This window comes from Oncorhynchus keta, chromosome 24 (assembly GCF_023373465.1).
Source record: "Oncorhynchus keta strain PuntledgeMale-10-30-2019 chromosome 24, Oket_V2, whole genome shotgun sequence".
NCBI lineage: Eukaryota > Metazoa > Chordata > Actinopteri > Salmoniformes > Salmonidae > Oncorhynchus > Oncorhynchus keta.
The window spans coordinates 3,236,395-3,260,354 of record NC_068444.1 but is presented as its reverse complement, the minus strand read 5'-3'; the positions used below and the strand labels follow the sequence as shown (position 1 = coordinate 3,260,354).

General features: G+C 42.7%; 2 protein-coding genes and 1 long non-coding RNA gene across 3 annotated transcripts in view; 2 read left to right on the top strand and 1 right to left on the bottom strand.

Moving 5' to 3' along the window:
• LOC118402687 (non-structural maintenance of chromosomes element 4 homolog A-like) overlaps nucleotides 1–23,960 on the top strand; it is a 37,046-nt gene that overhangs the window by 4,581 nt on the left and 8,505 nt on the right. The window contains exons 3-7 of the mRNA XM_052477524.1: nucleotides 1,342–1,422; nucleotides 1,643–1,773; nucleotides 3,272–3,423; nucleotides 6,174–6,273; nucleotides 19,849–19,939. Coding sequence (XP_052333484.1) covers nucleotides 1,342–1,422; nucleotides 1,643–1,773; nucleotides 3,272–3,423; nucleotides 6,174–6,273; nucleotides 19,849–19,939 — 555 coding nt within the window. The remainder of the gene's footprint in view (nucleotides 1–1,341; nucleotides 1,423–1,642; nucleotides 1,774–3,271; nucleotides 3,424–6,173; nucleotides 6,274–19,848; nucleotides 19,940–23,960) is intronic.
• Nucleotides 8,626–15,580, bottom strand: LOC127911300 (uncharacterized). Its single transcript, XR_008077779.1, has 3 exons — nucleotides 14,924–15,580; nucleotides 9,971–10,335; nucleotides 8,626–9,223 (listed from the first exon to the last, which is right to left on the bottom strand). It is a non-coding gene; the product is annotated as an uncharacterized LOC127911300 (long non-coding RNA).
• LOC127911299 (uncharacterized) lies at nucleotides 15,711–19,543 on the top strand. Its single transcript, XM_052477522.1, has 3 exons — nucleotides 15,711–16,779; nucleotides 16,889–16,948; nucleotides 17,722–19,543. Exons 1-3 carry the CDS (start codon nucleotides 16,356–16,358, stop codon nucleotides 18,336–18,338), a joined length of 1,101 nt encoding a protein of 366 aa, XP_052333482.1. The 5' UTR covers nucleotides 15,711–16,355; the 3' UTR covers nucleotides 18,339–19,543.

Sequence of the window (23,960 nt, the reverse complement as noted above, 5' to 3'; positions counted from 1 at the left end):
GATACTACTGTACTGTTGGAGTTAGGAACACAAGCATTTAGTTAGATATTAAGGCACTGTTGGAACTAGGAACACAAGCATTTAGTTAGATATTACTGTACTGTTGGAGCTAGGAACACAAGCATTTAGTTAGATATTACTGCACTGTTGGAGTTAGGAACACAAGCATTTAGTTAGATATTACTGTTGGAGCTAGAAACACGCATTTAGTTAGATATTACTGTTGGAGCTAGAAACACAAGCACTTAGTTAGATATTACTGCTCTGTTGGAACTAGGAACACAAGCATTTAGTTAGATACTACTACACTGTTGGAGCTAGGAACACAAGCATTTAGTTAGATATTACTGCACTGTTGGAGCTAGGAACACAAGCATTTAGTTAGATACTACTGCACTGTTGGAGCTAGAAACACAAGCATTTAGTTAGATATTACTGCACTGTTGGAGCTAGGAACACAAGCATTTAGTTAGATACTACTGCACTGTTGGAGCTAGGAATACACGCATTTAGTTAGATATTACTGTACTGTTAGAGCTAGGAGCACACGCATTTAGTTAGATATTACTGTACTGTTAGAGCTAGGAGCACACGCATTTAGTTAGATACTACTGCACTGTTGGAGCTAGGAACACAAGCATTTAGTTAGATATTACTGCACTGTTGGAGCTAGGAACACAAGCATTTAGTTAGATATTACTGTTGGAGCTAGGAACACAAGCATTTAGTTAGATATTACTGTACTGTAGGAACTAGAAACACAAGCATTTAGTTAGATATTACTGTTGGAGCTAGAAACACAAGCATTTAGTTAGATATTACTGTTGGAGTTAGGAACACATGCATTTAGTTAGATATTACTGTTGGAGCTAGGAACCCAAGCATTTAGTTAGATATTGCTGTTGGAGCTAGAAACACAAGCATTTAGTTAGATATTACTATTGGAGCTAGGAACACAAGCATTTAGTTAGATATTGCTGTTGGAGCTAGGAACACAAGCATTTAGTTAGATATTACTGTTGGAGTTAGGAACACAAGCATTTAGTTAGATATTACTGTTGGAGCTAGGAACACAAGCATTTAGTTAGATATTACTGTTGGAGCTAGGAACACAAGCATTTCGCTACACCCGCAATAACATCTGTTAAACATGTGTATGTGACAAATAACATTTTAATTCGATTTGAACTCAGTAAAATTGTTGAAATTGTTGCGTTTATATATATATTTTGTGTTCAGTATATTTATTAGGCAAACGTGATAGAACTTCAGCAACATGGAAATTGATTTCAATGATTTGAACCTTGAACCTTGAACCTTTACCTTCTCTGTTTTTCCCAGAGAACAGAGAGGACATGTTGAGTCCCACCAACAACAAACTGACAGACGTGTTGGAGGAGGCCAACAAACTGTTTGCAGAAGGTATGATAGGATCTGTCAAACTTTTTGCATTGCATCCTTACCTTGAAATGACCGCTAATCATGGACAGATAGGCAAAAGTAGGGCTCTCACCAATCTAGTAATGTCTGAGTCCGTGACCATTCCAAGGAAGGAAGGTAGTCGTTTTAAAGTTGTTAATATCTCAATCTAAAATCCTCACTCTTTTCTTTGTCTTCACTCTCATGTTTTGTCCTCTCTCAGTCCGTCAGGCCCGCGAAGCAGCTCTCGACGCTCAGCTCCTGGTGCTGGCTACAGACCTGGGGAAGGAGAAGGCCAGCCAGCTACACGCTGAGGGATCGGCCTTCGATCCCTCAGCCTTCGCCGAACACCTGGTAAGTAGGAGGGAGGATGGGACTGGGAGGCAGTGGAGGTAGAGGAGGAGAGGGAGGTGGGGAAGGAGAGGGAGGTAGAGGAGGAGAGGGAGGTGGGGAAGGAGAGGGAGGGATGGGACTGGGAGGTAGAGGAGGAGAGGGAGGTGGGGAAGGAGAGGGAGGTAGAGGAGGAGAGGGAGGTGGGGAAGGAGAGGGAGGTGGGGAAGGAGAGGGAGGGATGGGACTGGGAGGCAGTGGAGGTAGAGGAGGAGAGGGAGGTGGGGAAGGAGAGGGAGGTGGGGAAGGAGAGGGAGGGATGGGACTGGGAGGCAGTGGAGGTAGAGGAGGAGAGGGAGGTGGGGAAGGAGAGGGAGGTGGGGAAGGAGAGGGAGGGATGGGACTGGGAGGCAGTGGAGGTAGAGGAGGAGAGGAGGTGGTGTAGGAGAGGGAGGTGGGGAAGGAGAGGGAGGTGGGGGGAAGGAGAGGGAGGGATGGGACTGGGAGGCAGTGGAGGTAGAGGAGAGGGGAGGGGGGAAGGAGAGGGAGGGATGGGACTGGGAGGCAGTGGAGGTAGAGGAGGAGAGGGAGGTGGGGAAGGAGAGGGAGGTGGGGAAGGAGAGGGAGGGATGGGACTGGGAGGCAGTGGAGGTAGAGGAGGAGAGGGAGGTGGGGAAGGAGAGGGAGGTGGGGAAGGAGAGGGAGGATGGGACTGGGAGGCAGTGGAGGTAGAGGAGGAGAGGGAGGTGGGGAAGGAGAGGGAGGTGGGGAAGGAGAGGGAGGGATGGGACTGGGAGGCAGTGGAGGTAGAGGAGGAGAGGGAGGTGGGGAAGGAGAGGGAGGTGGGGAAGGAGAGGGAGGTGGGGAAGGAGAGGGAGGGATGGGACTGGGAGGCAGTGGAGGTAGAGGAGGAGAGGGAGGTGGGGAAGGAGAGGGAGGTGGGGAAGGAGGAGGAGGGATGGGACTGGGAGACAGTGGAGGTGGGGAAGGAGAGGGAGGTGGGGAAGGAGAGGGAGGTGGGGAAGGAGAGGGAGGGATGGGACTGGGAGGCAGTGGAGGTAGAGGAGGAGAGGGAGGTGGAGAGGGAGGTGGGGAAGGAGAGGGAGGGATGGGACTGGGAGGCAGTGGAGGTAGAGGAGGAGAGGGAGGTGGGGAAGGAGAGGGAGGTCGGGAAGGAGGAGGAGGGATGGGACTGGGAGGCAGTGGAGGTAGAGGAGGAGAGGGAGGTGGGGAAGGAGAGGGAGGTAGGGAAGGAGGAGGAGGGCAAGGAGAGAGAGGAGGGCAAGGAGAGGATTGTGGGAGGTGGTGAAGGAGAGGGAGGTCGGGAAGGAGGAGGAGGGCAAGGAGAGGATTGTGGGAGGTGGTGAAGGAGAGGGAGGTCGGGAAGGAGAGGGAGGTAGGGAAGGAGGAGGAGGGCAAGGAGAGAGAGGAGGGCAAGGAGAGGATTGTGGGAGGTGGTGAAGGCTAACGTTTATCAGATTGCAAACTCTTTTATCCTTTGTGTTCTTATTGGTCCACCCAGTTGTCGTTCATGGGTTTGAATCGCCTGGAGGATGAAGATGAGCAGGAGGAGGGTGGTGGTGCGAGCGGTGGCTACCTCCCCCAGGACGCGTGGCAGAAGGTGGCTAATAGAGCTCAACACTGCTTCAGGACTGCCCCCTCCTTCCACTACATGTGAGTAGAGCAGAAGCAGAAGGTGGCTAATAGTCAGCATGTTTGAGGGGATCAGTTGAATCGCTAATATTAAATAATGTTATTTGGGATGCAGGGTGATTTGTAAGGTTCTAGATCAGGAGTCCGTTTGCAATGTAGTCCAACGCAGACTTCATCCACCTCACTTCATCCACCTCACTTCATCCACCTCACCAGACATCATCCTCCACCTCGCTCCACCTCACTTCATCCACCTCACCAGACATCATCCTCCACCTCGCTCCACCTCACTTCATCCACCTCGCTCCACCTCACTTCATCCACCTCACTTCATCTTCCAACTCTTTGGGATGCTTGGGGCAAAGGTCACCAAATATATACGGAGAAAATGTGTACTGAACGAAAAATATAAACGCAACATGCAACAATTTCATTGATTTTACTTCATTACAGTTCAGGAAATCTGTGAATTTAAATAAATCAATTAGGCCCTAATCTATGGATTCATTACAGTTCAGGAAATCTGTGAATTTAAATAAATAAATTAGGCCCTAATCTATGGATTCATTACAGTTCAGGAAATCTGTGAATTTAAATAAATAAATTAGGCCCTAATCTATGGATTCATTACAGTTCAGGAAATCTGTGAATTTAAATACATCAATTAGGCCCTAATCTATGGATTCATTACAGTTCAGGAAATCTGTGAATTTAAATAAATCAATTAGGCCCTAATCTATGGATTCATTACAGTTCAGGAAATCTGTGAATTTAAATAAATCAATTAGGCCCTAATCTATGGATTCATTACAGTTCAGGAAATCTGTGAATTTAAATAAATAAATTAGGCCCTAATCTATGGATTCATTACAGTTCAGGAAATCTGTGAATTTAAATAAATAAATTAGGCCCTAATCTATGGATTCATTACAGTTCAGGAAATCTGTGAATTTAAATAAATAAATTAGGCCCTAATCTATGGATTCATTACAGTTCAGGAAATCTGTGAATTTAAATAAATAAATTAGGCCCTAATCTATGGATTCATTACAGTTCAGGAAATCTGTGAATTTAAATAAATCAATTAGGCCCTAATCTATGGATTCATTACAGTTCAGGAAATCTGTGAATTTAAATAAATCAATTAGGCCCTAATCTATGGATTCATTACAGTTCAGGAAATCTGTGAATTTAAATAAATCAATTAGGCCCTAATCTATGGATTCATTACAGTTCAGGAAATCTGTGAATTTAAATAAATAAATTAGGCCCTAATCTATGGATTCATTACAGTTCAGGAAATCTGTGAATTTAAATAAATAAATTAGGCCCTAATCTATGGATTCATTACAGTTCAGGAAATCTGTGAATTTAAATAAATCAATTAGGCCCTAATCTATGGATTCATTACAGTTCAGGAAATCTGTGAATTTAAATAAATCAATTAGGCCCTAATCTATGGATTCATTACAGTTCAGGAAATCTGTGAATTTAAATAAATCAATTAGGCCCTAATCTATGGATTCATTACAGTTCAGGAAATCTGTGAATTTAAATAAATAAATTAGGCCCTAATCTATGGATTCATTACAGTTCAGGAAATCTGTGAATTTAAATAAATCAATTAGGCCCTAATCTATGGATTCATTACAGTTCAGGAAATCTGTGAATTTAAATAAATCAATTAGGCCCTAATCTATGGATTCATTACAGTTCAGGAAATCTGTGAATTGGAATAAATCAATTAGGCCCTAATCTATGGATTCATTACAGTTCAGGAATCAGGAAATCTGTGAATTTAAATAAATCAATTAGGCCCTAATCTATGGATTCATTACAGTTCAGAAAATCTGTGAATTTAAATAAATCAATTAGGCCCTAATCTATGGATTCATTACAGTTCAGGAAATCTGTGAATTTAAATAAATCAATTAGGCCCTAATCTATGGATTCATTACAGTTCAGGAATCAGGAAATCTGTGAATTGGAATAAATCAATTAGGCCCTAATCTATGGATTCATTACAGTTCAGGAATCAGGAAATCTGTGAATTTAAATAAATCAATTAGGCCCTAATCTATGGATTCACGATTGGAAATACAGATAAGCATTTGTTGGTCACCTTAAAAAAAATGGGCCTCAGTATTTCTTCACTGTATTTTTTTTTGCATTCAAATTGCCATCTATAAAATGCAATTGTGTTCGTTGTGCCTGCCCATACCATAACCCCACCGCCACCTTTTATTGTCCCCAGGACAAGGTGCACCTGTGTAATGATCATGCTGTTTAATCAGTTTCTTGATATGCCTCACCTGTCAGGTGGATGGATTATCTTGGCAAAGGAGAAATGCTCCCTAACATGCTCCCTCCTTCTGTAGCTCAGTTGGTAGAGCATGGCGCTTGTAACGCCAGGGTAGTGGGTTCGATTCCCGGGACCACCCATACGTAGAATGTATGCACACATGACTGTAAGTCGCTTTGGATAAAAGCGTCTGCCAAATGGCATATATTATTATTATTATTATATTATTATATTATTATTATTATATTATTATTATTATATTATTATTATTATTATATTATTATATAGGGATGTAAACAAATGTGTGCACAAAAACTTGAGAGAAATAAGCTTTTTTCATTACGTACGGAACATTTCTGGGATCTTTTATTTCAGCACTTGAAACATGGGACCAACACTTTACATGTTACGTTTCTATTTAGTTTAGGGCGTAAACGTCTCTGACTGTCCCTGTGTGTGTCTCTACCAGGATGGGATCGTTCCTGGCTGAGTTGCCTCCGCCTCGCCAGAGGGTCGAGAGACAGAAGAAAGTTCCCGGGAGGGAAGCCAAGAGGATCATGCCCACTCAGGTCTCCGCTTTAACACTGACCCCAACCTGACTGAACTGTAGGAGTCTCCCCCTTTTTCATACTGTTATTTGACCCCAACCTGACGGAACTGTAGAAGTCTCCCCCTTTTTCATACTGTTATTTGACCCCAACCTGACTGAACTGTAGGAGTCTCCTCGTTTTCATACTGTTATTTGACCCCAACCTGACTGAACTGTAGGAGTCTCCCTCGTTTTCATACTGTTATTTGACCCCAACCTGACTGAACTAAAGGAGTCTCCCTCGTTTTCATACTGTTATTTGACCCCAACCTGACTGAACTGTAGGAGTCTCCTCGTTTTCATACTGTTATTTGACCCCAACCTGACTGAACTGTAGGAGTCTCCCCCTTTTTCATACTGTTATTTGACCCCAACCTGACTGAACTGTAGGAGTCTCCCCCTTTTTCATACTGTTATTTGACCCCAACCTGACTGAACTGTAGGAGTCTCCTCGTTTTCATACTGTTATTTGACCCCAACCTGACTGAACTGTAGGAGTCTCCCCCTTTTTCATACTGTTATTTGACCCCAACCTGACTGAACTGTAGGAGTCTCCCCCTTTTTCATACTGTTATTTGACCCCAACCTGACTGAACTATAAGAGTCTGTCCCTTTTTCATACTGTTATTTGACCCCAACCTGACTGAACTGTAGGAGTCTCCCCCTTTTTCATACTGTTATTTGACCCCAACTTGACTGAACTATAGGAGTCTCCCCCTTTTTCATACTGTTATTTGACCCCAACCTGACTGAACTGTAGGAGTCTCCTCGTTTTCATACTGTTATTTGACCCCAACCTGACTGAACTGTAGGAGTCTCCCTCTTTTTCATACTGTTATTTGACCCCAACCTGACTGAACTATAGGGGTCTCCCCCTTTTTCATACTGTTATTTGACCCCAACCTGACTGAACTATAGGGGTCTCCCCCTTTTCCATACTGTTATTTGACCCCAACCTGACTGAACTGTATGTAGGAGTTTCCCCTTTTTCATACTGCTATTTGACCCCAACCTGACTGAACTATAGGGGTCTCCCCTTTTTTCATAATGTTATTTGACCCCAACCTGACTGAACTGTATGTAGGAGTCTCCCCCTTTTTCATACTGTTATTTGACCCCAACCTGACTGAACTGTATGTAGGAGTCTCCCCCTTTTTCATACTGTTATTTGACCCCAACCTGACTGAACTATAGGGGTCTCCCCCTTTTTCATACTGTTATTTGACCCCAACCTGACTGAACTGTATGTAGGAGTTTCCCCTTTTTCATACTGCTATTTGACCCCAACCTGACTGAACTATAGGGGTCTCCCCCTTTTTCATACTGTTATTTGACCCCAACCTGACTGAACTGTATGTAGGAGTCTCCCCCTTTTTCATACTGTTATTTGACCCCAACCTGACTGAACTATAGGGGTCTCCCCCTTTTTCATACTGTTATTTGACCCCAACCTGACTGAACTATAGGGGTCTCCCCCTTTTTCATACTGTTATTTGACCCCAACCTGACTGAACTGTATGTAGGAGTCTCCCCCTTTTTCATACTGTTATTTGACCCCAACCTGACTGAACTGTAGGAGTCTCCCCCTTTTTCATACTGTTATTTGACCCCAACCTGACGGAACTGTAGGAGTCTCCCCCTTTTTCATACTGTTATTTGACCCCAACCTGACTGAACTGTAGGAGTCTCCTCGTTTTCATACTGTTATTTGACCCCAACCTGACTGAACTGTAGGAGTCTCCCTCGTTTTCATACTGTTATTTGACCCCAACCTGACTGAACTAAAGGAGTCTCCCTCGTTTTCATACTGTTATTTGACCCCAACCTGACTGAACTGTAGGAGTCTCCTCATTTTCATACTGTTATTTGACCCCAACCTGACTGAACTGTAGGAGTCTCCTCGTTTTCATACTGTTATTTGACCCCAACCTGACTGAACTGTATGTAGGAGTCTCCCCCTTTTTCATACTGTTATTTGACCCCAACCTGACTGAACTATAGGAGTCTCCTCGTTTTCATACTGTTATTTGACCCCAACCTGACTGAACTGTAGGAGTCTCCTCGTTTTCATACTGTTATTTGACCCCAACCTGACTGAACTGTAGGAGTCTCCCTCTTTTTCATACTGTTATTTGACCCCAACCTGACTGAACTGTAGGAGTCTCCCCCTTTTTCATACTGTTATTTGACCCCAACCTGACTGAACTGTAGGAGTCTCCTCGTTTTCATACTGTTATTTGACCCCAACCTGACTGAACTGTAGGAGTCTCCCCCTTTTTCATACTGTTATTTGACCCCAACCTGACTGAACTATAAGAGTCTGTCCCTTTTTCATACTGTTATTTGACCCCAACCTGACTGAACTATAAGAGTCTGTCCCTTTTTCATACTGTTATTTGACCCCAACCTGACTGAACTGTAGGAGTCTCCTCGTTTTCATACTGTTATTTGACCCCAACCTGACTGAACTGTAGGAGTCTCCCCCTTTTTCATACTGTTATTTGACCCCAACCTGACTGAACTATAGGAGTCTCCTCGTTTTCATACTGTTATTTGACCCCAACCTGACTGAACTGTAGGAGTCTCCCTCGTTTTCATACTGTTATTTGACCCCAACCTGACTGAACTGTAGGAGTCTCCCCCTTTTTCATACTGTTATTTGACCCCAACCTGACTGAACTGTAGGAGTCTCCTCGTTTTCATACTGTTATTTGACCCCAACCTGACTGAACTGTAGGAGTGTCCTCGTTTTCATACTGTTATTTGACCCCAACCTGACTGAACTATAGGAGTCTCCTCGTTTTCATACTGTTATTTGACCCCAACCTGACTGAACTGTAGGAGTGTCCTCGTTTTCATACTGTTATTTGACCCCAACCTGACTGAACTATAGGAGTCTCCTCGTTTTCATACTGTTATTTGACCCCAACCTGACTGAACTGTAGGAGTCTCCCCCTTTTTCATACTGTTATTTGACCCCAACCTGACTGAACTGTAGGAGTCTCCCCCTTTTTCATACTGTTATTTGACCCCAACCTGACTGAACTGTAGGAGTCTCCTCGTTTTCATACTGTTATTTGACCCCAACCTGACTGAACTGTAGGAGTCTCCCCCTTTTTCATACTGTTATTTGACCCCAACCTGACTGAACTGTAGGAGTCTCCCCCTTTTTCATACTGTTATTTGACCCCAACCTGACTGAACTGTAGGAGTCTCCCCCTTTTTCATACTGTTATTTGACCCCAACCTGACTGAACTGTATGTAGGAGTCTCCTCCTTTTTCATACTGTTATTTGACCCCAACCTGACTGAACTATAGGAGTCTCCCCCTTTTTCATACTGTTATTTGACCCCAACCTGACTGAACTGTATGTAGGAGTCTCCTCCTTTTTCATACTGTTATTTGACCCCAACCTGACTGAACTGTAGGAGTCTCCTCGTTTTCATACTGTTATTTGACCCCAACCTGACTGAACTATAAGAGTCTGTCCCTTTTTCATACTGTTATTTGACCCCAACCTGACTGAACTGTAGGACTCTCCCCTTTTTCATACTGTTATTTGACCCCAACCTGACTGAACTATAAGAGTCTGTCCCTTTTTCATACTGTTATTTGACCCCAACCTGACTGAACTATAAGAGTCTGTCCCTTTTTCATACTGTTATTTGACCCCAACCTGACTGAACTGTAGGAGTGTCCTCGTTTTCATACTGTTATTTGACCCCAACCTGACTGAACTATAGGAGTCTCCTCGTTTTCATACTGTTATTTGACCCCAACCTGACTGAACTGTAGGAGTGTCCTCGTTTTCATACTGTTATTTGACCCCAACCTGACTGAACTATAGGAGTCTCCTCGTTTTCATACTGTTATTTGACCCCAACCTGACTGAACTGTAGGAGTCTCCCCCTTTTTCATACTGTTATTTGACCCCAACCTGACTGAACTGTAGGAGTCTCCTCGTTTTCATACTGTTATTTGACCCCAACCTGACTGAACTGTAGGAGTCTCCTCGTTTTCATACTGTTATTTGACCCCAACCTGACTGAACTGTAGGAGTGTCCTCGTTTTCATACTGTTATTTGACCCCAACCTGACTGAACTATAGGAGTCTCCTCGTTTTCATACTGTTATTTGACCCCAACCTGACTGAACTGTAGGAGTCTCCCCCTTTTTCATACTGTTATTTGACCCCAACCTGACTGAACTGTAGGAGTCTCCCCCTTTTTCATACTGTTATTTGACCCCAACCTGACTGAACTGTAGGAGTCTCCTCATTTTCATACTGTTATTTGACCCCAACCTGACTGAACTGTAGGAGTCTCCCCCTTTTTCATACTGTTATTTGACCCCAACCTGACTGAACTGTAGGAGTCTCCCCTTTTTCATACTGTTATTTGACCCCAACCTGACTGAACTGTAGGAGTCTCCCCTTTTTCATACTGTTATTTGACCCCAACCTGACTGAACTGTATGTAGGGGAGTCTCCTCCTTTTCATACTGTTATTTGACCCCAACCTGACTGAACTGTAGGAGTCTCCTCGTTTTCATACTGTTATTTGACCCCAACCTGACTGAACTATAAGAGTCTGTCCCTTTTTCATACTGTTATTTGACCCCAACCTGACTGAACTGTAGGACTCTCCCCTTTTCATACTGTTATTTGACCCCAACCTGACTGAACTATAAGAGTCTGTCCCTTTTTCATACTGTTATTTGACCCCAACCTGACTGAACTATAAGAGTCTGTCCCTTTTTCATACTGTTATTTGACCCCAACCTGACTGAACTGTAGGAGTGTCCTCGTTTTCATACTGTTATTTGACCCCAACCTGACTGAACTATAGGAGTCTCCTCGTTTTCATACTGTTATTTGACCCCAACCTGACTGAACTGTAGGAGTCTCCCCCTTTTTCATACTGTTATTTGACCCCAACCTGACTGAACTGTAGGAGTCTCCTCGTTTTCATACTGTTATTTGACCCCAACCTGACTGAACTGTAGGAGTCTCCCCCTTTTTCATACTGTTATTTGACCCCAACCTGACTGAACTGTAGGAGTCTCCCCCTTTTTCATACTGTTATTTGACCCCAACCTGACTGAACTGTAGGAGTCTCCTCCTTTTTCATACTGTTATTTGACCCCAACCTGACTGAACTGTAGGAGTCTCCTCGTTTTCATACTGTTATTTGACCCCAACCTGACTGAACTATAGAGTCTGTCCCTTTTTTCATACTGTTATTTGACCCCAACCTGACTGAACTGTAGGACTCTCCCCTTTTTCATACTGTTATTTGACCCCAACCTGACTGAACTATAGGAGTCTCCCTTTTCATACTGTTATTTGACCCCAACCTGACTGAACTGTAGGAGTCTCCCCCATACTGTTTCATGACTGTTATTTTTTTTTCATACTGTTATTTGACCCCAACCTGACTGAACTGTAGGAGTCTCCTCGTTTTCTGCTGTTATTTGACCCTAACCTGACTGAACTGTAGGAGGTCCTCGTTTTCATACTGTTATTTGACCCTGGGAGTCTCCTCGTTTTCATACTGTTATTTGACCCCCAACCTGACTGAACTGTAGGAGTGTCCTCGTTTTCATACTGTTATTTGACCCCAACCTGACTGAACTATAGGAGTCTCCCCCGTTTTCATACTGTTATTTGACCCCAACCTGACTGAACTGTAGGAGTCTCCCCTTTTTCATACTGTTATTTGACCCCAACCTGACTGAACTGTAGGAGTCTCCCCCTTTTTCATACTGTTATTTGACCCCAACCTGACTGAACTGTAGGAGTCTCCTCGTTTTCATACTGTTATTTGACCCCAACCTGACTGAACTGTAGGAGTCTCCCCTTTTCATACTGTTATTTGACCCCAACCTGACTTTTCATACTGTTATTTGACCCCAACCTGACTGAACTGTATGTAGGAGTCTCCCTTTTTCATACTGTTATTTGACCCCAACCTGACTGAACTGTATGTAGGAGTCTCCCCCTTTTCATACTGTTATTTGACCCCAACCTGACTGAACTGTAGGAGTCTCCCCTTTTCATACTGTTATTTGACCCCAACCTGACTGAACTGTAACTGACCCCATGACTGAACTGTAGGAGTCTCCCCCTTTCATACTGTTATTTGACCCCAACCTGACTGAACTGTAAGAGTCTGTCCTTTTTCATACTGTTATTTGACCCCAACCTGACTGAACTGTAGGACTCTCCCCTTTTTCATACTGTTATTTGACCCCAACCTGACTGAACTGTATGTAGAGTCTCCCCCTTTTTCATACTGTTATTTGACCCCAACCTGACTGAACTGTAGGAGTCTCCTCATTCATACTGTTTCATACTGTTATTTGACCCCAAACCTGACTGAACTATAGGAGTCCCTCGTTTTCATACTGTTATTTGACCCCAACCTGACTAACTGTAGGAGTCTCCCCTTTTTCATACTGTTATTTGACCCCAACCTGACTGAACTGTAGGGAGTCTCCCCCTTTTCATACTGTTATTTGACCCCAACCTGACTGAACTGTAGGAGTCTCCCCCTTTTTTCATACTGTTTTTTCATACTGTTATTTGACCCCAACCTGACTGAACTGTAGGAGTCTCCCCCTTTCATACTGTTATTTGACCCCAACCTGACTGAATACTGTTATATGTAGGAGTCTCCCCCTTTTTCATACTGTTATTTGACCCCAACCTGACTGAACTGTAGGAGTCTCCCCCTTTTCATACTGTTATTTGACCCCAACCTGACTGAACTATAGGAGTCTCCCCTTTTCATACTGTTATTTGACCCCAACCTGACTGAACTGTAGGAGTCTCCCCTTTTCATACTGTTATTTGACCCCAACCTGACTGAACTGTAGGGTCTCCCTTTTTCATACTGTTATTTGACCCCAACCTGACTGAACTGTAGGAGTCTCCCTTTTTCATACTGTTATTTGACCCCAACCTGACTGAACTGTAGGAGTCTCCCTTTTCATACTGTTATTTGACCCCAACCTGATACTGTTATTTGAAACCTGACTGAACTGTAGGAGTCTCCCCCTCGTTTTTCATACTGTTATTTGACCCCAACCTGACTGAACTGTAGGAGTCTCCCCTTTTTCATACTGTTATTTGACCCCAACCTGACTGAACTGACTGTTATTTGAACCTGTGGAACTGTAGGAGTCTCCCCCTTTTTCATACTGTTATTTGACCCCAACCTGACTGAACTATAAGAGTCTCCCCCTTTTCATACTGTTATTTGACCCCAACCTGACTGAACTGTAGGAGTCTCCCCCTTTTTCATACTGTTATTTGACCCCAACCTGACTGAACTGTAGGAGTCTCCCCCTTTCATACTGTTATTTGACCCCAACTTGACTGAACTGTAGGAGTCTCCCTTTTTCATACTGTTATTTGACCCCAACCTGACTGAACTGTAGGGAGTCTCCCCTTTTCATACTGTTATTTGACCCCCCTTTTTCAACTGACTGAACTGTAGGGTCTCCCCTTTTCATACTGTTATTTGACCCCAACCTGACTGAACTGTAGGAGTCTCCCCCTTTTTCATACTGTTATTTGACCCCAACCTGACTGAACTGTAGGAGTCTCCCCCTTTTTCATACTGTTATTTGACCCCAACCTGACTGAACTGTAGGAGTCTCCCCCTTTTTCATACTGTTATTTGACCCCAACCTGACTGAACTGTAGGAGTCTCCCCCTTTTTCATACTGTTATTTGACCCCAACCTGACTGAACTGTAGGAGTCTCCCTTTTTCATACTGTTATTTGACCCCAACCTGACTGAACTGTATGTAGGAGTCTCCCCCTTTTTCATACTGTTATTTGACCCCAACCTGACTGAACTATAGGGGTCTCCCCCTTTTTCATACTGTTATTTGACCCCAACCTGACTGAACTGTAGTAGAGTTGACCCCAACCCTGTAGGAGTCTCCCCCTTTTCATACTGTTATTTGACCCCAACCTGACTGAACTGTATGTAGGAGTCTCCCCTTTTTCATACTGTTATTTGACCCCAACCTGACTGAACTGTAGGAGTCTCCCCTTTTTCATACTGTTATTTGACCCCAACCTGACTGAACTGTAGGAGTCTCCCTTTTTCATACTGTTATTTGACCCCAACCTGACTGAACTCCTTATGTTAGACCCCAACCTGAGTCTCTCCCTTTTCATACTGTTATTTGACCCCAACCTGACTGAACTGTAGTAGGAGTCTCCCCGTTTTCATACTGTTATTTGACCCCAACCTGACTGAACTGTATGTAGGAGTCTCCCCTTTTCATACTGTTATTTGACCCCAACCTGACTGAACTGTAGGGTCTCCCCCTTTTCATACTGTTATTTGACCCCAACCTGACTGAACTGTATGGAGTCTCCCCCTTTTTCATACTGTTATTTGACCCCAACCTGACTGAACTGTATGTAGGAGTCTCCCCCTTTTTCATACTGTTATTTGACCCCAACCTGACTGAACTGTGTAGGAGTCTCCCCCTTTTCATACTGTTATTTGACCCCAACCTGACTGAACTGTAGGGGTCTCCCCTTTTTCATACTGTTATTTGACCCCAACCTGACTGTCTCCCCTTTTTCATACTGTTATTTGACCCCAACCTGACTGAACTATAGGGGTCTCCCCCTTTTTCATACTGTTATTTGACCCCAACCTGACTGAACTGTAGGAGTCTCCTCGTTTTCATACTGTTATTTGACCCCAACCTGACTGAACTGTATGTAGGAGTCTCCCCCTTTTTCATACTGTTATTTGACCCCAACCTGACTGAACTATAGGGGTCTCCCCCTTTTTCATACTGTTATTTGACCCCAACCTGACTGAACTGTATGTAGGAGTCTCCCCCTTTTTCATACTGTTATTTGACCCCAACCTGACTGAACTATAAGAGTCTGTCCCTTTTTCATACTGTTATTTGACCCCAACCTGACTGAACTGTAGGAGTCTCCTCGTTTTCATACTGTTATTTGACCCCAACCTGACTGAACTGTAGGAGTCTCCCCCTTTTTCATACTGTTATTTGACCCCAACCTGACTGAACTGTAGGAGTCTCCTCGTTTTCATACTGTTATTTGACCCCAACCTGACGGAACTGTAGGAGTCTCCTCGTTTTCATACTGTTATTTGACCCCAACCTGACTGAACTATAAGAGTCTGTCCCTTTTTCATACTGTTATTTGACCCCAACCTGACTGAACTGTAGGAGTCTCCCCCTTTTTCATACTGTTATTTGACCCCAACCTGACTGAACTATAGGAGTCTCCCCCTTTTTCATACTGTTATTTGACCCCAACCTGACTGTTATTTGACCCCAACCTGACTGAACTGTAGGAGTCTCCCCCTTTTTCATACTGTTATTTGACCCCAACCTGACTGAACTGTAGGAGTCTCCCCCTTTTTCATACTGTTATTTGACCCCAACCTGACTGAACTGTATGTAGGAGTTTCCCCTTTTTCATACTGTTATTTGACCCCAACCTGACTGAACTATAGGGGTCTCCCCCTTTTTCATACTGTTATTTGACCCCAACCTGACTGAACTGTAGGAGTCTATTTTCTACATTGTAGAATAATAGTGAATCAATCAATCAATCAATCAAATTTGATTTATATAGCCCTTCGTACATCAGCTGATAACTCAAAGTGCTGTACAGAAACCCAGCCTAAAACCCCAAACAGCAAACAATGCAGGTGTAGAAGCACGTGAAGACATCAACACTTTGAAAAAACACACAATCAGGTAGTAACCAAAAAAAAGTGTTAAACAAATTAAAATATATTTTATATTTGGAGATTCTTTAAAGTAGCCACCCTTTGCCTTGATTACAGCTTTGCACACACTTGGCATTCTCTCAACCAGCTTCATGAGGTAGTCACCTGGAATGCATTTCAATTAACAGGTGTGACTTGTTAAATGTGAATTTGTGGAATTTCTTTCCATCTTAATGCGTTTGAGCCAATTAGTTGTGTTATGACAAGATAAGGGTGGTATACAGAAGATAGCCCTATTTGGTAAAATACCAAGTCCATATTATGGCAAGAACAGCTCAAATAAGCAAAGAGAAACAACAGTCCATCATTACTTTAAGACATGAAGGTCAGTCCATCATTACTTTAAGACATGAAGGTCAGTCCATCATTACTTTAAGACATGAAGGTCAGTCCATCATTACTTTAAGACTAGAATGTCAGTCCATCATTACTTTAAGACATGAAGGTCAGTCCATCATTACTGTAAGACATGAAGGTCAGTCCATCATTACTGTAAGACATGAAGGTCAGTCCATCATTACTTTAAGACATGAAGGTCAGTCCATCATTACTTTAAGACATGAAGGTCAGTCCATCATTACTTTAAGACATGAAGGTCAGTCCATCATTACTTTAAGACATGAAGGTCAGTCCATCATTACTTTAAGACATGAAGGTCAGTCCATCATTACTTTAAGACATGAAGGTCAGTCCATCATTGCTTTAAGACATGATCATTACTTTAAGACATGAAGGTCAGTCCATCATTACTTTAAGACATGAAGGTCAGTCCATCATTACTTTAAGACATGAAGGTCAGTCCATCATTACTTTAAGACATGAAGGTCAGTCCATCATTACTTTAAGACTAGAATGTCAGTCCATCATTACTTTAGAAGGGTCAGTCCATCATTACTTTAAGACATGAAGGTCAGTCCATCATTACTGTAAGACATGAAGGTCAGTCCATCATTACTAAGACATTAAGACTTTAAGACATGAAGGTCAGTCCATCATTACTTTAAACATGACATCCATCGTTAAAGACATGAAGGTCAGTCCATCATTACTTTAAGACATGAAGGTCAGTCCATCATTACTAAGACATGAAGGTCAGTCCATCATTACTTTAAGACATGAAGTCAGTCCATCATTACTTCAAGACATGAAGGTCAGTCCATCATTACTGTAAGATATGAAGGTCAGTCCATCATTACTTTAAGACATGAAGGTCAGTCCATCATTACTTTAAGACATGAAGGTCAGTCCCATCATTACTGTAAGATATGAAGGTCAGTCCATCATTACTTTAAGACATGAAGGTCAGTCCATCATTACTTTAAGACATGAAGGTCAGTCCATCATTACTTTAAGACATGAAGGTCAGTCCCATCATTACTTTAAGACGTGATCAGTCCCATCATTACAAGACATGAAGGTCAGTCCATCATTACTTTAAGACATGAAGGTCAGTCCATCATTGCTTTAAGACATGAAGGTCAGTCCATCATTACTTTAAGACATGAAGGTCAGTCCATCATTACTTTAAGACTTGAAGGTCAGTCCATCATTACTTTAAGACATGAAGGTCAGTCCATCATTACTGTAAGACATGAAGGTCAGTCCATCATTACTTTAAGACATGAAGGTCAGTCCATCATTACTTTAAGACTAGAATGTCAGTCCATCATTACTTTAAGACTAGAATGTCAGTCCATCATTACTTTAAGACTAGAATGTCAGTCCATCATTACTTTAAGACATGAAGGTCAGTCCATCATTACTTTAAGACATGAAGGTCAGTCCATCATTACTTTAAGACATGAAGGTCAGTCCATCATTACTTTAAGACATGAAGGTCAGTCCATCATTACTTTAAGACATGAAGGTCAGTCCATCATTACTTTAAGACATGAAGGTCAGTCCATCATTACTTTAAGACATGAAGGTCAGTCCATCATTACTTTAAGACATGAAGGTCAGTCCATCATTACTTTAAGACATGAAGGTCAGTCCATCATTACTTTAAGACATGAAGGTCAGTCCATCATTACTTTAAGACATGAAGGTCAGTCCATCATTACTTTAAGACATGAAGGTCAGTCCATCATTACTTTAAGACATGAAGGTCAGTCAATACGGAACATTTCAAGAACGTTTCTTCAAGTTCAGTCGCAAAAGCCATCAAGCGCTGTGATTAAACTGGCTCTCATGAGGACCGGACAGGAAAGGAAGACCCAGAGTTACCTCTGCTGCAGAGGATAAGTTCATTAGAGTTAACTGTCTCTCATGAGGACCGCCACAGGAAAGGAAGACCCAGAGTTACCTCTGCTGCAGAGGATAAGATCAATAGAGTTAACTGCACCTCAGATTGGAGGGAAAGAGGGAAATAAATAAGTTCCTCACAGAGTTCAATCATTAGTTAACTGCACCTCAGATTGCAGTTCAAGTAACAGACACATCTCAACATCAACTGTTCAGAGGAGACGGCGTGAATCAGGTCTTCATGGTCGAAATGCTGCAAAGAAACCACTACTAAAGGACACCAATAAGAAGAAGAGACTTGCTTGGGCCAAGAAACATGAGCAATGGACATTAGACCGGTGGAAATCTGTCCTTTGGTCTGATGAGTCCAAATGTGAGATTTTTGGTTTCAACCACTGTGTCTTTGTGAGATGCAGAGTAGGTGAATGGATGATCTCCACATGTTTGGTTCCCACTGTGAAGCATGGAGGAGGAGGAGGTGTGATGGTGCTTTGCTGGTGACACTGTCAGTGATTTATTTAGAATTCAAGGCACACTTAACCAGCATGTCTACCACAGCATTCTGCAGTGATACACCATCCCATCTGGTTTGCGCTTAGTGGGACTTTCATTTGTTTTTCAACAGGACAATGAACCAACACACCTCCAGGCTGTTTAAGGGCTATTTGATAATGAAGGAAAGTGATGGAGTGCTGCATCAGATGACCTGGCCTCCACAATCACCCGACCTCAACCCAATTGAGATGGTTTGGGATGAGTTGGACCGCAGAGTGAAGAAAAAGCAGCCATAAGCATATGTTGGAACTCCTTCAAGACTGTTGGAAAAGCATTCCTCATGAAGCTGGTTGAGAGAATGCCAAGTGTGTGCTTTGAAGAATCTATAATCTAAAATATATTTTGATTTGTTTAACACTTTTTTTGGTTACTACATGATTCCACGTTTGTTATTTCATAGTTGTGATGTCTTCACTATTATTCTACAGTGGAGAAAATAGTAAAATGATTGAAAAACCCTGGAATGAGTAGGTGTGTCCAAACTTTTGACTTGTACTGTACTGTACTGTGCTTAATATTTCTGTCACAATGGGGACTGTGTTTCTCTTTTGGAAAATATATTTATTTGTATTTTTAAAAAATGTTTACGTTACCCCCTTTTCTCCCCAATTTCATGGTGTCCAATTGTTAGTAGTTACTATCTTGTCTCATCGCTACAACTCCCGTACGGGCTCGGGAGACGAAGGTCGAGAGCCATGCGTCCTCCGAAACACAACCCAACAAAGCCGCACTGCTTAACACAGCGCGCATCCAAACCCTCCCTAACCCGGACGACGCTAGCCACTCAGCACGTCGCCCCGCAGACCTCCCCGGTCGGGGCCGGCTGCGACAGAGCCTGAGCTCGAACCCAGAGTCTCTGGTGGCACAGCCTTAGACCACTGCACCACCAGGGAGGCCCCTCAACGAGACTAACTAAAATAAATTAATAAATGTTTGATGTTATTGTCTGTTCCAGTTGAGGAGGATGGAGGAGTCTCACCAGGAAGCTACAGAGAAGGAGGTAGAGAGGATTCTGGGATACCTGCAGGGCTACTTCAATGACGACCGTGAGTCATGACTGTCTAATAATAATACATCATATTTAAATAGCGGTTTTCAAGGACTGTCTCTTTACAATTATTATAAAGGGAAACACAAGACAACAGGACTAAACAGAAAGGAATGAAAAAAGATTAATTAATTAGGGCTCAAGGAAAAGAAAGGTTGTGATGACTCTGACTCTAGCTCTGACTCTGACTCTAGCTATGACTCTAACTCTGACTCTGACAATGACTCTGACTCTGACAATGACTCTAGCTATGACTCGGACTCTAGCTATGACTCGGACTCTAGCTATGACTCGGACTCTAGCTATGACTCGGACTCTAGCTATGACTCTAGCGCTGACCATGACTCTGACTCTAGCGATGGCTCTAGCTAAGACTCTGACAATGACTCTAGCTATGACTCGGACTCTAGCTATGACTCGGACTCTAGCTATGACTCGGACTCTAGCTATGACTCGGACTCTAGCTATGACTCAGACTCTAGCTATGACTCTAGCTCTGACAATGACTCTGACTCTAGCTATGACTCTAGCTCTGACCATGACTCTAGCTCTGACCATGACTCTAGCTATGACTCGGACTCTAGCTATGACTATGACTCTGACTCTAGCTATGACCATGACTCGGACTCTAGCTATGACTCTAGCTCTGACCATGACTCTGACTCTAGCTATGACTATGACTCTGACTCTAGCTCTGACCATGACTCTGACTCTAGCTATGACTATGACTCTGACTCTAGCTATGACTCGGACTCTAGCTATGACTATGACTCTGACTCTAGCTATGACTCTGACTCTAGCTATGACTATGACTCTAGCTATGACTATGACTCTAGCTATGACTATGACTCTAGCTATGACTCTGACTCTAGCTATGACTCTGACTCTAGCTATGACTCTGACTCTAGCCATGACTCTAGCTATGACTCTGACTCTAGCTATGACTCTGACTCTAGCTATGACTCTGACTCTAGGTATGACTCGGATTCTAGCTAACACTTGGACTCTAGCTATGACTCGGACTCTAGCTATGACTCTGACTCTAGCTATGACTCTGACTCTAGCCATGACTCTAGCTATGACTCTGACTCTAGCTATGACTCTGACTCTAGCTATGACTCTGACTCTAGCTATGACTCTGACTCTAGCCATGACTCTAGCTATGACTCTGACTCTAGCTATGACTCTGACTCTAGATATGACTCTGACTCTAGCTATGACTCTGACTCTAGCTATGACTCTGACTCTAGCCATGACTCTAGCTATGACTCTGACTCTAGCTATGACTCTGACTCTAGCCATGACTCTAGCTATGACTCTGACTCTAGCTATGACTCTGACTCTAGCTATGACTCTGACTCTGACTCTGACTCTAGCTATGACTATGACTCTGACTCTAGCTATGACTCTGACTCTAGCTATGACTTTGACTCTGACTCTAGCGATGACCTTGGATCCTCTACTCCAGGTATTCCCAAACTGTGGTAGGGTACGCCAAATAAAAAATGTGATTCACATTTATTTATTTTTTATTTTTTATTTTTTAAACAAAACATTTTGAAACAGTACATTTATATTTTCCAACAGGACGACACATAAAATATGATTAACTTTTTTTTCAATATATATATATTTTTTCACATTTTCAAACAGTCCATTTATATTTTCCAACGGGGCTATATACATTTGGGTGAGGTTTTTCTCGCCTGAGTAGCCTCGTTTCACTGCTAAAAATAAAATGAAACCATCTAGTGTTCAGTGAAATAACAACACAATGTCAAATACAGGTAGCCTAGTGAAATAATGAACATCCAATCACATTCACCGTTACTCATCCAATCACATTAACCGTTACTCATCCAATCACATTAACCGTTACTCATCCAATCACATTAACCGTTACTCATCCAATCACATTCACCATTACTCATCCAATCACATTAACCGTTACTCATATAATCACATTAACAGTTACTCATCCAATCACATTAACCGTTACTCATCCAATCACATTAACCGTTACTCGTCCAATCACATTAACCGTCACTCATCCAATCACATTCACCGTTACTCATCCAATCACATTAACCGTTACTCATCCAATCACATTAACCGTTACTCATCCAATCACATTAACCGTTACTCATCCAATCACATTAACCGTTACTCATCCAGTCACATTAACCGTTACTCATCCAATCACATTAACCGTTGCTCATCCAGTCACATTAACCGTTACTCATCCAATCACATTAACCGTTACTCATCCAGTCACATTAACCGTTACTCATCCAATCACATTAACCGTTGCTCATCCAGTCACATTAACCGTTATTCATCCAATCACATTAACCGTTACTCATCCAATCACATTAACCGTTACTCATCCAATCACATTAACCGTTACTCATCCAATCACATTAACCGTTACTCATCCAATCACATTAACCGTTACTCATCCAATCACATTAACCGTTACTCATCCAATCACATTAACCGTTACTCATCCAATCACATTAACCGTTACTCATCCAATCACATTAACCGTTACTCATCCAATCACATTAACCGTTACTCATCCAATCACATTAACCGTTACTCATCCAATCACAATAACCGTTACTCATCCAGTCACATTAACCGTTACTCATCCAATCACATTAACCGTTGCTCATCCAGTCACATTAACCGTTATTCATCCAATCACATTAACCGTTACTCCAATCATCCAGTCACATTAACCGTTACTCATCCAATCACATTAACCGTTACTCATCCAATCACATTAACCGTTACTCATCCAATCACATTAACCGTTACTCATCCAATCACATTAACCGTTACTCATCCAATCACATTAACCGTCACTCATCCAATCACATTAACCGTTACTCATCCAATCACATTAACCGTTACTCATCCAATCACATTAACCGTTACTCATCCAATCACATTAACCGTTACTCATCCAGTCACATTAACCGTTACTCATCCAATCACATTAACCGTTGCTCATCCAGTCACATTAACCGTTACTCATCCAATCACATTAACCGTTACTCATCCAATCACATTAACCGTCACTCATCCAATCACATTAACCGTTACTCATCCAATCACATTAACCGTTACTCATCCAATCACATTAACCGTTACTCATCCAATCACATTAACCGTTACTCATCCAGTCACATTAACCGTTACTCATCCAATCACATTAACCGTTGCTCATCCAGTCACATTAACCGTTATTCATCCAATCACATTAACCGTTACTCATCCAGTCACATTAACCGTTACTCATCCAATCACATTAACCGTTACTCATCCAATCACATTAACCGTTACTCATCCAATCACATTAACCGTTACTCATCCAATCACATTAACCGTTACTCATCCAATCACATTAACCGTTACTCATCCAATCACATTAACCGTTACTCATCCAATCACATTAACCGTTACTCATCCAATCACATTAACCGTTACTCATCCAATCACATTAACCGTTACTCATCCAATCACAGTGCAGATGTTTAGAAATGAAACAATTTGAAAAATAAGACACAGCAGTTTGAGTGAGAATAGACTTTTGAGTAGTAAGACATGTATAAAAGCAACAGATGCCATTAATAAGAAGGTTCTAGAAGCATCTTATATGGTGAGCTACTGAGTGGCTGGGACAGGCAAGACCCATACTATTGTGGAGGAGTGGCTGGGACAGGCAAGCCCCATACTATTGTAGAGGAGCGGCTGGGACAGGCAAGACCCATACTATTGTGGAGGAGTGGCTGGGACAGGCAAGCCCCATACTATTGTAGAGGAGTGGCTTGAACAGGCAAGCCCCATACTATTGTAGAGGAGTGGCTAAGACAGGCAAGCCCCATACTATTGTAGAGGAGTGGCTTGAACAGGCAAGCCCCATACTATTGTAGAGGAGTGGCTAAGACAGGCAAGCCCCATACTATTGTAGAGGACTGGCTAGGACAGACAAGCCCCATACTATTGTAGATGAG

What these genes read in the sequence shown, in the direction of transcription:
- LOC127911299 (XM_052477522.1), top strand. Translation starts at nt 16,356, where the DNA reads ATGGCAAGAACAGCTCAAATAAGCAAAGAGAAACAACAGTCCATCATT. An exon ending in CATTACTTTAAGACATGAAG is followed by an intron (nt 16,780 to 16,888) that starts GTCAGTCCATCA and finishes TAAGACATGAAG; the next exon opens with GTCAGTCCATCATTACTTTA. An exon ending in CATTACTTTAAGACTAGAAT is followed by an intron (nt 16,949 to 17,721) that starts GTCAGTCCATCA and finishes TAAGACATGAAG; the next exon opens with GTCAGTCCATCATTACTTTA.